This window comes from Hypanus sabinus, chromosome 19 (genome assembly GCF_030144855.1).
Source record: "Hypanus sabinus isolate sHypSab1 chromosome 19, sHypSab1.hap1, whole genome shotgun sequence".
Classification (NCBI taxonomy): Eukaryota; Metazoa; Chordata; class Chondrichthyes; order Myliobatiformes; family Dasyatidae; genus Hypanus; species Hypanus sabinus.
In genome coordinates this window covers 51,649,858-51,665,445 of record NC_082724.1, presented here as the reverse complement: position 1 = coordinate 51,665,445, position 15,588 = coordinate 51,649,858, and the positions used below count along the sequence as shown (strand labels likewise).

Below are 15,588 nucleotides of genomic sequence, written 5' to 3'. Positions count from 1 at the left end.
ACAATGTCTTCGAGGAATACAAAGAAAATCTCTGCTGGATAAAGCAGACTGGACTTCTTCTTTTGGCCGTCCACCGTTGTTGTGGTGTTGCTGGTTGCATTCCAGAAAACAATGAAATGCCGCGCTGCCGCCACCATCTGGTCCGACACGTCATGACAACATTTTTAAAAAGCTTCGGTTACCCCGTACATGCTACACCGCCCAACCGGCATTTTCAGATTTACACACTCTGGAGAGTGTTTTAGAAAAGCTCCGCTTTCAGGGGAGGAAAACGCCATTTCAGTGTGGATGGGGGTCAAAACGAAGAGAAAAAGCTTCAGTTACAGATTTATTCGGTCTAGTGTGGACGTAGCCTTGGTTTACAGTTGATGATTACTAATTATCACATGGTTAAGCAATTGGCTTACAACATCAGTTCGGCCATTGTATATCGTTTAGTCACTAACAGATAGAAGCACTTAGAAGTCAAAGGAATTTCAATCAATATTTGAATCAAACTTTCGTGAGAACATCAAGAAGCACCATCTTTTTACATCAGCTCCTTGCGTACTGTAATGCATTGGTGAATAATAAAGCCATCTTCAAAGCAACTACACGAAGTTTACCTATCTGCCTAGTTTAAGAAAATGGGGAAATGTTTGAGCGAGGGCAGAACAAACAAAAAAAATTATACCTTGCTGTGCGAAAACATTTCACTAATTCATCCAATACTCTGTTGTTTAGCAGTTCTGGCTCAGTCACGGTCTGTGAACAAGGAGGAGATACAGATGAGGTTCTGTAAGATTTGACACCAACTCCCAATGTGAAAATAACTACTCAAACTAAAGATACAAGGAGCTTGTTTTGAGATCACAACAGTTAAACCTGTTACATGTGCAAATCAAACATGCTGATTGCATATAAAAATTTGTTCACTGGGAATCTATTGTCCATTCCTGTGTTCTAGACAGACACATCATTTGATCTAACAGCAGATGCTTTTCATAGACGGAGCAAATTTTAACATTCAACTCTACTTTCCAATAGTGTTAGCTACTACTACCACCATAGTAAAAAACTAACAAATGATCATAAGAGCATACAAATAATATATAGAATGCAAAATTCTCCGAATGTTACACACTGAATACATATCACTGTGAAAATCAAATGTCTTACAAAGTCCCAAGCTTAATGACCCAAAGTCCCAAAATTAATGACAAATTTTCTTTTGCTTTCCTTTTTTCCTTGATACTTCTTTCATCCTCACATAACATCTCATCTCTCCCACTTTTGATCTTTAAATGATATGTGAGTCTATTAACACCAGACACATTGTTTACTGATTGCTTCTCTCAATGTCTTACTCTTTCTTTACTTTGTGTCTTCTGCCTTTCATCATCTTCCTAATTCAATGGTTCAATCGTTCATTTTAATATCAGAGAAATGTATTCAATATACATCCTGAAATTCTTGTTCTTCGCAGACATCCACAAAAACAGGAGTGCCCCAAAGAATAAGTGACAGATAAAAGGTTAAAACCCCAAAGTGCCCCCTACAGCCACCTCCCATGCACAAGCAGCAAATGACCCCAGCCACACCCACTTCTGCAAAAAAAGCTTCAGCACCCTCCACCCACCAAGCATGCAATAGTAAAGCCCCAATAAAGACCATGAAGACCATGTCCATAAATAAAGGTTGATTTTAAAAGATGCCCTTTTACTAATGAAAGCAGTTTTCTCTGGTTTATTTTTCCATGTTTCTTTGGCAGCTTTTATGACATTTGCTTACACTTCAGACAGCTCTTCAATTTCAAGAATAAAAAGATTGGACCCCAATTCTCAATGTATTCCTATTACAGGTGCATTACACAAATACATAATAAATCCTACTGTGGAGAGATTTATGCCAAAGATGTTACAGTCATGTCTATATAACATCTGACATAGAGTCACATTATATAATGTCTACATAAATCCCAAGGTTTTCAAACTCTCAAAGCAAGTTGACCATTGTCTAACATGGAAAAATATTAAACTCAATATTCTGCTTCCTCATGCATATTCAAGAACGGCTGTCTCCCCAACCTTAATGGAACAGTAAAGATCTTACTTACCACACAACATATCGGACACTGGGTCTTGTATGATAAAAATTTCCGTACACAAAGTGAACAATCTAGAAAGTGAAAAGATAAAATTATTGAAAATTCTCATAAATCCTCTCAGGCATTACAGTAGAAGTTGAATTAATCTGGATAATAAGGTAAAGTATTTTCATACAATGTTTAAGGTTTAATGCTCTGCAATTATATCCACATTTTTGTACAGATCAAATCAGTTATTTATTTTTGTTATTAAACATTTACCAGCATAGAGGTAGTCCCGAATGTCCGACTTAAGAACAACTCGTACTTACGACCCGAGGAAGGAGAATGCCGTCCACCATTTTAAATCGGATCGTGACACCGTCCGCCAATTTAAGTCATTGCCATTAACGCTGTGTTGGGTGTTTAACTTTGTATTTGGGTTAATTTTTTCTTAGCAAGATTCACCCTGACACCCCCCCCCCCTTTTCTGGTTGGCTGGTGGCGCAGTGAGATCAGCGCCAGGCTGGAGAATGGAGGTTTCAGAGTTCGATCCAGTGACAGACCGCTCCCGTGCCGGGTTGATGTCGATCCAGTGACTCCTGTACCAACCGTGCCAGGTTGATGTCGAGCGAGCAACTCGAACACATAAAAAATCACTACTACCTCCAGTTTAAATTTCCACGCAGAATATTGTGGATGATCAAATGCCCAAACCCAGCTCAGCCCCGAATTGTCCCATTTAGCCTGTTTCAGTGCGGTGGTCCTTAGGACCCAGCGGATCTCGGGAGCCAGCGGAGGTCAGGACCCGCCACCCAAGTGTTTCTGTTCCGTTGATGGGAAGCGATCGCAATTGAAAATAAAGTGGAAAAAAATAAAGCATTTGGAAAGAGGTGAAACGCTATCGGTCATTGGAAAAGCGTTAGGCTATAGTTGGTCAACGATCAGAACAGTTTTTAAAGATAAAGTGAGAATAATGGAGCATGTGAAAGGCCCTGCCCCGATGAAAGCTACAATTATTACTAAGCAACGCAGTGGTTTAATTATTGGAATACATATGTTTCTTAAGTGTTTTATATGCATAGAAGGTAAAATATATACTATATACTAAGACAAACGTTTGATTAACTGACGCTAAATAATACCAAATGTACTTGTTCCGACTTACGTACAAATCAGACTTAAAAACTGACTCAGGAACGGAACTCATATGTAACCCGGGGACTGCCTGTACCACATTCAGTCTTTTTCAGCAACATTTACAAAATGCTGGAGAAATTGAGCAAATCAGGCAGCATTTATGGAGGGGAATAAACAGTCAATGTTTTGCAGCATGGACGCTTTATTTATTTATTTTATTTAGAGATACAGTGCAGAATAGGCCCTTCCAGCCATGCTGCCTAACAACCCCCAACAACCTCAATTTAACCCTAACCTAATCACCAATTTACAATGTCTGACTAACTTGCCCAGTAAGTCTGTGGACTGTAGGAGGAAACCAAAGCACCAGGGAGAAGCACACAGGGAGGACATACAGACTACTTACAGAGAACTCCAGAATTGAAACCTGAACTCCAACAACCTGAGCTGTAGTGGCATTGCACTAACCACTGCATTATTATAGCACCCTTTATCATGACTGGAAAGGAAGGGGGCACAGGCTGCGATAAGTAGATGGGAGAAGAGGAAAGGAGTAAAGATAGGCGGGGGGAGGGGATGAAATAATCGGCAGTTGGAGAAATCAATGTTCATGCCAATAGGTTGGAAGTTATCCAAACGGAATATATGGATATTGTCAGAATGGGAATGGGCAGTGGAATTGAAATGGGAAATCTCTGGGAAATCCTGCCTCTTGCAGCAGAGTGAAAGTGCTTGACAAAGCAGTTCCTCAATCAATCCCACCAATATAGCGTAGGCCTTGCCAGGAGCACCAGATACAATAAATGTACCATACAAGTCATGATAAGTGCTATACTTGCCCTCAACACTGCCTCCCTCATCACCATTCAGGGCTCCAAACAGTCCTTCCTGGTGAGACGACACCTCACCTGCAAATCTGTTGGGGTCATTCATTGTATCTGGTGCTCCTGGCGTGACCTCCTCTACACTGGTGAGACCTGACACAGATGAGGAGACCACTTTGTCAAGCACCTTTGTTCTGTGTACCGCAAGAGACAGAATCTCCGGTAGGAAGCCATTTTAATTCAACTTCCAATTCCCATTCTAACACCTATCCATGGCCATCAATCTGATGGCATGAGCATTGATTTCTCTAACTTCTGGTAGTTTCTCCCTACTCCCTTCTTAATCCTTCCCCTAACCCACCTTCTTATTCTAGCTTCTGCCCCCTTCCATTCCAGTCCTCATAGTCTCAACCCAAAATGCCAGCTGTTTATTCCCCTCTATAGATGCTGCCTGACTTACTGAGTTCCTTTAGTATTTTGCATATGTCATTCTAAATTTCCAGCATCTGCAGAATCTGTCGAATTCATATCCTCCTACCTTTTTCTTCTCATAGAAGAATATCAGTAAAAAAAAACAAAAAGTTAGATAAAAAATTGACTCAAATCATGTAGTCAAAGAGATATTATTAGCACCTTGAAACACAATTCATCTCCTCAAAGCATGCTGTCAGTGGATTCCACCAAGAATTGTCCCAAATTTGCTAATCTTTATGCAACTGGCACCAGGATAATGATTAAATTAGTTTTCAGATTACAAAAAGATTTTGACTTTAGAAACAAAGTCAATTCCAAAGAAAGACTTAGCTATGTTTTGAACAGATAGTATTTATTTTACCTCCTACTTTAGGAGCTTAGCAGCACGTAGCTACTCTCCAATTTCCTAGCATTTGCTCAGGGAAATTTGTATTAGGTTAAACCTACTACAGGTTCATCTACGCCATTTACCTCAATGCAGAGGAACAGCTGAGAGGGAGATAGATAACCTTTCAGTTACTTGCATTATTTTTTTTTAAATTGCATTAGCTAAATTTAAATCATCTTTTTATCTTTTAAGCATCTAATTGTATTTTTAGTGTTTTCTAGCGCTGTACTTACCAATACTTATGTTTCAATGAATATTTATAATTAAGTTTTAATGTGGATTTAATTCTCAAGATTTTGAATATCTTTGATGCTTATGCATTCACGCATTCACAGGTACTAAAATACTTGATGGATTTTACAGCCAGTAAGCCTATGACTTAGGGAAAAAGGTACAAAATAATTTTGACACAAAATATTGCAGAAATGTAAAGGTAGTATAAAAGAGAACATTCAAATTGGTAGCTGTCAGGCAAGGTATGTTTTTACAATACCTTAAACACAGTAAAAATGTCAAGGTGCTTTAAGTAACTTTGATAAACAAAATATAACACCATGTCACAAGTTAAAAGAGATGTTAAAAACAGCAGCAGGGGAGCTGGCGCACGCTGGGTTGGTCCGCCTTCTCGCCCGCCTGCCAGCAGTCGTGCACTGCCCTCCAGCGTCACCCAGCCGGCACTCTGTTCTCTTCTGCCTACAACCTCAGATCAGACGTGGCGACCGGCTGAATTTAAGCATATTACTAAGTGGAGGAAAATAAACTATTAAGGATTCCCTCAGTAACTGTGAGTGAAGAGGGAAGAGCCCTGACCACCTGGCGGTGGCGTGAAATGTGGCGTATAGAATACCTTCTTTCTCCGACTTCTGCTTCTGCTCACCCAGATGTGCAGCCACCAACAGTTTTTGAAGAAGCTGTTGTGTCAGTTTCAGCACCAGTTCCTGATGCATCACTCATTTTTTTTTTTTTTTTTTAAATAATTTTTTATTGCATTTTTAAATGATTACAAAGTATGAAAAAAACAATGTATATAACCCATACCCCCTCCCCTTAACCCCTCCCCCCTAACTACCCCTTAGAAAAAAAAGAAAGAAAGAAAGAAAGAAAGAAAGAAAGAAAGAACGCACTCATTTTTCAAGATGAAGATGTTGATGATCTGACAACCCACACTTGCAAACGTGTAACTTTGCCTGAAGGCATATTAAACATCGCACTTTAGAAGCAGAAGTGCTCAACTGTCCTGTACAAGTTAATTCGTGTACACTTACCTGTACCCTTTATTTTATCTGTGCCTGTACAGTATATTATTTTATTAAAATTTCACTTGCTACTCATTTAATATTTCTGCTTCATTATTATCTAACTTGTACTGATTTACATATTTTAAAGGCAAGATGAGGCAATTATTTGATCTCATTTTGACACACTGATACCCATTGCTGTAATTATCAATTTATTGACCTACCATGCTCTCTAGAAGTAATGATTCAGTAGCACTGTTCCACTCCTTCATTAATTTACATGACTTCTGAGCTATGCTCCAGTATTTATAGTGTCATTGTTCTTAATAAATTCCATTGCACTTGGTTTATATTTGTTTCAAATATGCCCTGCTGTATCCAAAAAATATAATTTTTCCTGGAAGAGATTTTAACTAGAAGGCGGCCAATTTTGATGGTATCAGAAAGGATCTGGCAAGTGTGGACTGGGACAGGTTGTTTTCTAGCAAAGGTGTACTTGGTAAGTGGAAGGCTTTCAAAAGTGAAAATTTGAGAATTCAAAGCCTTATGAGCCTGCCAGAATAAAAGATAAATATAACAGGTATAGAGAACCTTGGTTTTCAGGAGACATTGAGGCCCTGGTTTTAAAAAAAAAGAGATGCATAGCAGGAAGGAACAAATGAGGTGCTTATGAAATGCAAGCAAACACTGAAAAAAAAATCAAGAGGGCTCAAAGAAGGTGTGAGGTTGCCCTAGCAAACAAGCTGAAGAAGAATCCCAAGGGGTTCTACAGATATGTTGAGAGCAAAAGGATTGCAAAGGGCAAAATCGGTCCACTGGAAGATCAGAATGGTAATCCATGAGTGGAGCTAAAAGAGATAGGAGAGATCTTAAATTAATTTTTTACATCTATATCTACTCAGCAGATGAACACAATCTATAGAAGTGAGGGAAAGCAGCATCAGCTTCATGGACCCTATACAGATTACAGAGGAGGAGGCGTTTGCTGTCCTGAGGCAAATCAGGGTGAATACATCCCCATGGCCTGACAAGGTGTTCCCTCAGACCCTATGGGAGAAAGGGCAGAAATTGTGGTAAACGATCACTGCAAACACTGAAGAGGTGAGCAGAGGCAAGGCTAATCCAAGGGTCGGAGCGTGCAGGTGCGAGACAGAGTCAGAGAAAGGTCAAGGCATGTTCCAGAAGTTGGAGAGAAGTGAAAAGGTTGGAACTTTGGAGATGAAGTTAGAACGAACAGAGTGGAGTTGAGAAAAGTTGAAGCAGAGTTGCTTCAGAGCCCGTCCACCTAAACAGGGAGCAAGGTTTGATCCACCTAAGCGCCGCACCAATTTGAAAAGGTCAAGTACAGGCCAGAAGTGGACCAGAGAGTTTCACTGTGGCTGGGTCAAGGTCCGAGTGCGGGGTAATGTCCAGGTGCAGGAACGAATGAAATGCTGGGCCAAATAGACTGGAAAGACAGGCTGTCAGGACCGGAGGCGAGGGTCAGGGCCAGTTCTGCTCCATGTCATTTTATTTCATTCTCCTCAATGCTGAGGCTAAGCTGTGGGACTGCTCTACTGCTACACACTTTGCATCTGCAAGCTTCGCGGTGATTTGCCCTGCTATATGATGAACTGAGACTATTGGCCTACTCTAGCTACTTCAGGATTCAGGTCTATGGACTCAATTTGGTTCGGAATGCTGGTGCTTGCTTTTATTGTTTGCATAATTTGTGTTTCTCTTTCCATTCTCTGCGCATTGGGTGTTAGTCTCTTTCTGAGCAGAATGTTACGGCAGCTTTGCAGTACGATTGAGAATTTCAACCCCCCACCCCCCCCCCCCAACCTAGCAATTTCAGAAGACGGCAACCAGACCAAAGCCAGAAGAGTTAAAAATGTACTCACCAAACTCTTTGACCCATAACTTACTGAATAAATAACTATACTCACTTTGTCCTGTTTTCTGTCCTTGCTTATATGAAGGTGGTTTACCTATTTATGCAAGTACTTCTCTGGCAATAGATGTGTAACAGCCTAATGTAACATTGTACGGAAATACAAGATAACACTGATGCAGACATGTTTTACACGTTTAACAAGGTGCTTTATTAGTGTATTGCTTGTACAAACATTCAATAGATGCAATTGTCACTACTTCCAAAATGTCATTTTTAAGTAGTAGCTTATGTTTGGCATGAACATGGAAATGTTAAGGCCAAAATAGGAAAAATAGGATATAAAAATAAAATCACTTTTGCCCAGTAACTCGTTTTATTGTACATGTGAAATACAGCAAAATTATACAGAAAGCCATGGCAAAAGTAAAGGCAAACAAATGAGGTAACAGCAAATTTCACTTTTGCCCAGTAACAAGCCTTATTGCATTTAGTTGTAGCTGTCATCCCTTTCATCGGTGAAGAGACTATGGCTGTGGGAAACGTTTTCAGGGTTAGTCAGTTTTTCAATGTCCGTCGTTAGCCAGGTCATACTGTCTGCAAACTCCCTGTCGGTGGCCTCCATACGCTCCAGTATTTGTTTCTTCAGTTTTAAGTCCTCCTGTGCGAGAGCCAACAGCTGCCCGTCGTTGGCAATTTCCTTTTAAGTTTTTCTAGTCTGAACAAACTGAACAAACGTGCACCAAGTCTTTCACGGCGAGATTCAACACCAAACATGTCGCTTGTTTCCTGTAGATGTGTCCTGCGCATGCCCAGTAGGAGGAGAGTCACCCAAATACCCATTTTAATGTGGACGGAGGCATTTTCAAAAACGCCTGGTGTGGACACCTACCGTTTTTACGCGAAACCGGCATTTTCAAAATTATCCAGTCTAGTGTGGACATAGCCGCAGGAATGACAAATGCATTTCAATGCAGTTAAGTGAGGTGAAGCTTTTGGAAAGTCAAATCAGCATAGGGCTTACACTGTGAACCGTAAGGCACTAGGGAGTGTAATGGAACAGAGGGAGCTAGGAGTACTAGTGTATAGTTCACTGAAAATGCGTCACAGATAGTCAATGTGAGGTAAACAGCACGCAAGATAACTTTTCACTATACCTCAGTACATGCAGTAATAAACTAAAGATTATAACAAGTACCATATCATCTTGTCTTCTATTCAGAAAAATATGTCATATAAAGGTACAAGATGAGAAATAATCTGCATAGCAATCCCTTTATCTGAAAAAACATCTGCCTGATATGATGTATACAGAAAAGTGACAAAGTGAAAAATCGAATTTACATGGAGAATAACAGCTGTCTTTCAATACCTTTAGACAGCTGTGTGACTCATGCTCTGCTTCTCTAGATAAAGTATTTGTGATGAAATGTTAATTTTATGAGCTTGAGTCACCTTACTATCTCTCCCACACAGACTAAAAATGCCTGCTGATATCGTTTCAAAGCTCCTTTGAGTATTAAGCAATAAGATCCTAAACCACCCTCTGCAGGGACTCCGCCATGTCCATTCTTCCAAGTCATGCAGAAATACTCAACTTTTATTTGGAGTATTTACAAAGTTAACTCACCAGTTGTTGGGCAAGAAGAAAATGTATTATCTGTGAATTGAATGAAAAAGGAGGTCTCCCCTCCTCACATCTTTGGAAACTACATCCTGGGCAGTCACAAGGAAAAGAAACTAATCAATATCAATATTGTTGATTAAATCCAGCAGCTAGGTTGGCAGTTTCAGAATTCGTTCTCATTGGATATTACAGTGCAGCCCACAAAATCATGAAACAAGTTCAAACCTAGATTTGCTAAATCAGTTACCCTCAACCAATGTGGGATAAGATACGAGATAGTCCTCTGGGTTAAGGAAAGATGGAATGGATATAACACTGCATCACATTTCCTGATCACACATCTGGAATACAGTCAAGCAGACACAAGAGATTCTATAGCTCTGGAAATCTTGAGCAACCCACTTAAAATGCTGAAGGGACTCAGCAAGTCAGGCATCATCTATGAAAGGAAATGTACAGTTGACAGATGAATACTGACATGACGAAAGGTCTTGGCCTGAATTTTTCTGTCCATAGATGCTGCCTAAGATCCCCCAGCATTTTACATGGAATGCAGTCAAAGTGCAATTCAATCCCAATACCCTCCACAACCTTTTAAGTACGAGTATGAACAGGAAAGGTGCACTTTAAAGTTGTATATTCATGTTTGTTAGGCAGTTGATGAAACCTGGGCACATTAACTAGATTGTTTCTGTTGCCACATGATATGTAAATTCAGGAGACACTTAAAATTGTTTCTCATTCATGCTTTGTTCCCAGTCCATGACACCTCAATAAATAGGTATATCTTCCACATTCCTCTAGAGTATGGTTCAATGTGGTCCAATATTTCCATTGCAGCGGGAAGCCAGATTTTGGCCAATTTTGCACAACTAGATCTCAGCTTCAAATTGCTTGATGAAAATTAGAGCACAGAAGTTTCCTTGATGACTTTAGGAGTCAGGAATTTAAGTCCCTACCGAATTTTCCACATAAACATACAAGAATCCCACCTCATAATTCAGGGAGCAACATTTATAACTCAGGCATGTATGCAAGTGGGTGGATTTGAGCACTGTTCTTAATAGTTTTGCAGTACAACAGGATAACCTGGATGTCTACTAAGAAAGCTGTTCAAGTTGTGGAACCACACACCATCAGGAAATAGCTTCTAAAATAGTGGTTGCCAACCCGTTGATTGCGATCGACTGGTTGATCGTTGAGACTTTCCCAGTAGATCCCAAAAAAAAGAAAAATAAATACACAAATACTGTTGAGAGATTGTTTCCGGGTTGCAGGGTTTTAGTTCCGTTCTTTCTGCCCAGTGCGCATGTGTGTAGCTCCCCCGCCACGCATTACACAGTGTACTTCGGTGGTCCCCAACCACCGGGTCGCAAGAAAACGATGTGAAATTATATAAGTCAGCTGCGCCTTTCCTCATTCCCTATCAGCCCACTGCTGAACTTGAACCCACGCGAGGTCATTACGCACCCAAAGTCATTACCCACGCGAGGTCATCAGTTGCCTAAACGCAGTGACACCCTCGCGCCAGGGATCACTGGTTGGCCTTACACGGCCGGCAAGAAGTTCCGTTGGTACTGGCCTGGAGTGCGGACAGATGGGTGCTGTCTCTAAACCTGTTTAGCACACTGAATGTTCGTGGGGAACTTGGTGCTAAAATATTCGCAGATGACCTAATTTGGGCTCAGGGTTTCGTAAGTAGCAGAGCAGCTACATTACTGCAATCTACTGAAAGTAAACCCTCGAGACAAACTTCTGTCGGCCAATAGATCCTACAAGGGAGGCAGGTGCGCATCCTGTTGCACTCCTCGCTCAGTCGGTCACTCTCTTTGGACTGCGACCACTGCAGCCCCAGCACAGGGACCTCCGGCTCTAGCCTTGTCCTCTCACCCCACCCAGGGCCGCACCTGGCCAAGGCGTCTGGTGGTAGGCGGGCAGGAGGCTGGAGTTCGAGCCCGGAGGCTGTCTAATGAGGCAATGAAGCCCTCAAAACTGCTTCCGTACTTGGAGTCCAAGCACCCTGCACTTAAAGACAAACCTGTTGAGCTTTTTCAACAAAAAAAAAACGTGAGCAAGCGGGACAGAAGCTAAGTGCTGAGAGCCATGTAAACTAAATTGCGGAATAGACTGGACATAAGGAACCTGCTTTGAGTATCGCTGTATTCCGGTCGTGTTTAACCACATCCCCCCCACCGTCGGCCGGTCCGCAAGAATATTGTCGATATTAAACTGGTCCGTAGTGCAAAAAAGGGTGGTGACCACTATTCTCAAACATAAATGACTGGAGGGATACAGAAAGTAGCTATTAACAATTTAAAACAGAAAATGATAAAGACACATTAGGTCCAATGAAATCAAAACAGAAAATTACATTAACAAAAGCCAATATTTTTTCTGATACTGACTAGTTTTTCATCAGAGATTGCTCCTTTTGCTAGAGTACTCTTCATCTTTTGACGGTCTCTCAGAATCACGGATGACTTGCTTCCGCTCTGACTTCGAGCACTCTGATTGTGTAATAAAGCCGTTTGGGAGGAGGCAGCTGATAGGGCAAGAGGGTGCATGGGTTGTGATGTTATGCACTCCTCCTGTCAGTTGCGGTGGGCTTCTGTACTCCTGATCCATGGCCTTGAGGTTCTCAACAATCCAGAATATCTCTCCTCCGCTTTGAGAGGTCAAGGCTCAGAGACTCCAGAAGTCAAGTGGAATGTTGCACTTCTTCAAGGAAGCTTTGAACACACCTATGAATCTTTTTCTCTGTCCACCTGGTAATTTCCTCCCACATGGGTACAGAATGGAGTATTCACTGGAGCGTCTTTCATTAACCCACCACTAGCATTGTAAACCAAGCATTCTCTATTCATAATCATCAACGGACAAAAGGATTGCTGCACCTGTGGCTAATGGGGACCTAACAACATAGAAATGCCTGGAACCATGAAGCAGCCATGGAAATTATTCTGCATTAAAGGTATTACATAAATATGATTACATAATTGGTACAATGGATTATAACAACTTTTCAAATGCACTGGAATAATAAAAGAACAGTCTACTCTGTTTAAATTAACTGAGTTATAGCAATACCAATGTCAATAACCGATAGGAAAAATCATATTTATTCCAATTCCATTTATTGTGTGTCACATTTTAACCTCATTACATGTCAGAGGAAGACCTATAGCCACCAGTCATTAGTGCAATAGTTTAAAGTATCCTTACATATTGATCAAAATCAATTCTTTTTATAATGCCAATGAACAGAAATATATTAAATCTCTCTCTTTTTACTTTAATTTTTGTGAAATTGTACTGACAACTCCATTTTGGTTTATAGCTTTCAGATGCATGGATTATGAATGCAGTGTGTTCAGAGTACTTACAATTATGAGAGCAGTGAGGTATCATCATTGCAATGTTGAAATAATCAAAACAAATGCCACATCGCAAGATTTCATCCATGGGCTGTCAAAAAAAAACAAAAAATGTTTAAAAATCTAATCTGAACCTATTGCATACTGAGTGAATATTTCAATACTTGTAAGTTAGCCACTGAAATTACTGAAACCAGTTGGGAGACTTTCTGAGATGTACTCTATTTAGTGGCAGAGCAAAGACCTCACCATGTTATGATCAGAAATCCAAAAGTTGATTTTGTCCATAAATTGGAAAATACACAAAATTGCTCAATGTTAACCACACTCTGCAGCATTGTAATGACTAGTTTTGAGACAATGGAGACTGAACTAGTAGATGTAAGACAACATAAAAACAAAATGGAGGACATATAATGTAGCAAAATTTAGTTGGAAGATTGGGAAACTTTCAAAAACTAAAAGGCAACTGAAAAAAAGAAAAACTGAAATATGAAGGTAAGTTAGCCAATAATATAAAAGATTCCAAAACATTTTTTCCAATATTTAAAGAGTAAAGGAGACATGAAAGTGCATACTGGACCACAGGAAAATGATGCAGGAGAGGTAGTAATGGACAGCAAAAAAAAAGATAGAACTTAAGTATTTTGCATTAGTATTCTTTTGGTATCAATTCTTCCTCTCAAATAAATATAAACAATCTGTGACTCAATAGTAGGGTGTTCCACATTTACAACTCTATCACAAATATGAGAAAATTTGCAAATGCTGGAAATCCAAAGCAAAATGCTGGAGGAACTCAGCAAGCCAAGCAGCACCTATGAAAAGTTGACATTTCAGGACCTGAGGAAAGGCCTCAACCCGAAACTTCGACTGTTTCTCTTTTCCATGATGTTGCCTGGCCTGCTGAGTTCCTCCAACGTTTTGTGCCTGTCACTAGTTCATTATTATTTGTAGGATCTTACAATGTAAGAATAGTGCTTATTCAGAAGTAATTCACTTATATGACATGAAATGTGGTATTTTCTGGCAGCAGTACAGTGCAATACATAAAATTTACAATAAATTAGAAAAACTGTACATACACTCAGTGGCTGTTATTAGGCCATATATCCAGTACATAAAGTGGAAACTGAGTGTATGTTTGTGATTTTCTGCTGCTGTAGCCCATCCACTTCAAGGTTCAATGTGTTGTGCATTCAGAGATGTTCGTCTGCATACCACTGTCATAATGTGTAGTTATTTGAGTTACTGTTACACTCCTGTCAGCATGAACCAGTCTGGCCATTCTCTTCTGACCACTTCCATTAACAAGGCACTTTCATGCACAGAACTGCTGCGCATTGGATAATTTTTGTTTTCACACCATTCTCTGTAAAATGTAGAGAATCTAGATGAGAATAAAGCAGCCCACCTGATGCCAAGAATCACTCCACAGCTAATCACTTAGATCACATTTCTTCCCCATTCTGATATTTGGTCTGAAAAACAACTGAACCTCTTGACAATATTTACATGTTTTTATGCTTTGTGTTGCAGCCACATGATTGGCTGATTTGATATTTACATTAACAAGCAGGTATACAGGCATACCTAAAAGATTGGCCAGAGTATATGTCAATATAATAGATATCGGAATTTATGGCTCTGTGGCAAAGTTTACAGATGTTACAAAGCTAAGTGCAGAAGCAGGGTGTCTTCAGATGAACTTGGACAGATTAGGAGAAACAGCAAATAAGTGGCAGATGGAATACAGTGTCAGGACATGTATGGTCATGCACTTCAGTAGAAGGAATAAAGGCACAGACTATTTTGTAAACAGGGAGAGCATTCAGAAATCTGAGGTGCAAAGGGACCTGGGAGTCCTCATGCAGGATTCCCTAAAGATTAATTTGCAGGTTAAATGGTGGTGAGGAAGACAAATGCAACGTTAGCATTCATTTTGAGAGGACTACAATATAAAAGCAAGGTTACAATACTGAGGCTTTATAAGGCATTGGTCAAACTGCACTTCGAGTACAGTGTGCGGTGCTGGGCCCGTTATGAAAAGATGTGCTAGCATTGGAAAGGGTCAAGTGAGAATGATCCCAGGAATGAAAGGGTTAATGTATGAGGACCATTTAATAGCTCTATGCCTGCATTCATTTAGAAGAATAAAGGGAGATCTCATTGAAACCTATCTAATATTGAAAGGCTTAGAGTAGATGTGGAGATGTTTTCTGTAGTGGGGGAGTCTAGGGCCAGAGGGCAGAGCCTCAGAGTACAAGGATCTCCCTTTTGAACAGAGTTGAGGAGGAATTTTTTCAACCAGATGGTGATGAATCTGTGAAATTTATTGCCACAGACAGTTGTGGAAGACATGTCATTGTGTATACTTAAACAAGAGGCTGATAGATTGTTAATTAGTAAGAACATCAAAGGTTACAGGAAGGAGGCAGGAGAATGGGGTTGAGAAGGATAATGAATCAGCTATGATTGAATGCCAGTATAGACTCAAAGGGCTGAATGGCCTCATTCTGCTCCAATGTTATATGGTGTCATAAGTCAGGCATTTGTAGACAAGCAGGGTCTGCATATAGCCAAAT

At 40.3% G+C, this 15,588-nt stretch overlaps 1 protein-coding gene across 2 annotated transcripts in view; it reads right to left on the bottom strand.

Annotated features, from left to right (window-relative positions):
* The window catches only part of rad18 (RAD18 E3 ubiquitin protein ligase), a 237,007-nt gene that overhangs the window by 219,122 nt on the left and 2,297 nt on the right, over nucleotides 1-15,588 (bottom strand). For both annotated transcript variants that reach the window (XM_059944408.1, XM_059944409.1), the window contains exons 2-4: nucleotides 13,013-13,094; nucleotides 2,096-2,157; nucleotides 674-744 (exon numbers count right to left, since the gene is read on the bottom strand). In XM_059944408.1, coding sequence (XP_059800391.1) covers nucleotides 674-744; nucleotides 2,096-2,157; nucleotides 13,013-13,094 — 215 coding nt within the window. The remainder of the gene's footprint in view (nucleotides 1-673; nucleotides 745-2,095; nucleotides 2,158-13,012; nucleotides 13,095-15,588) is intronic.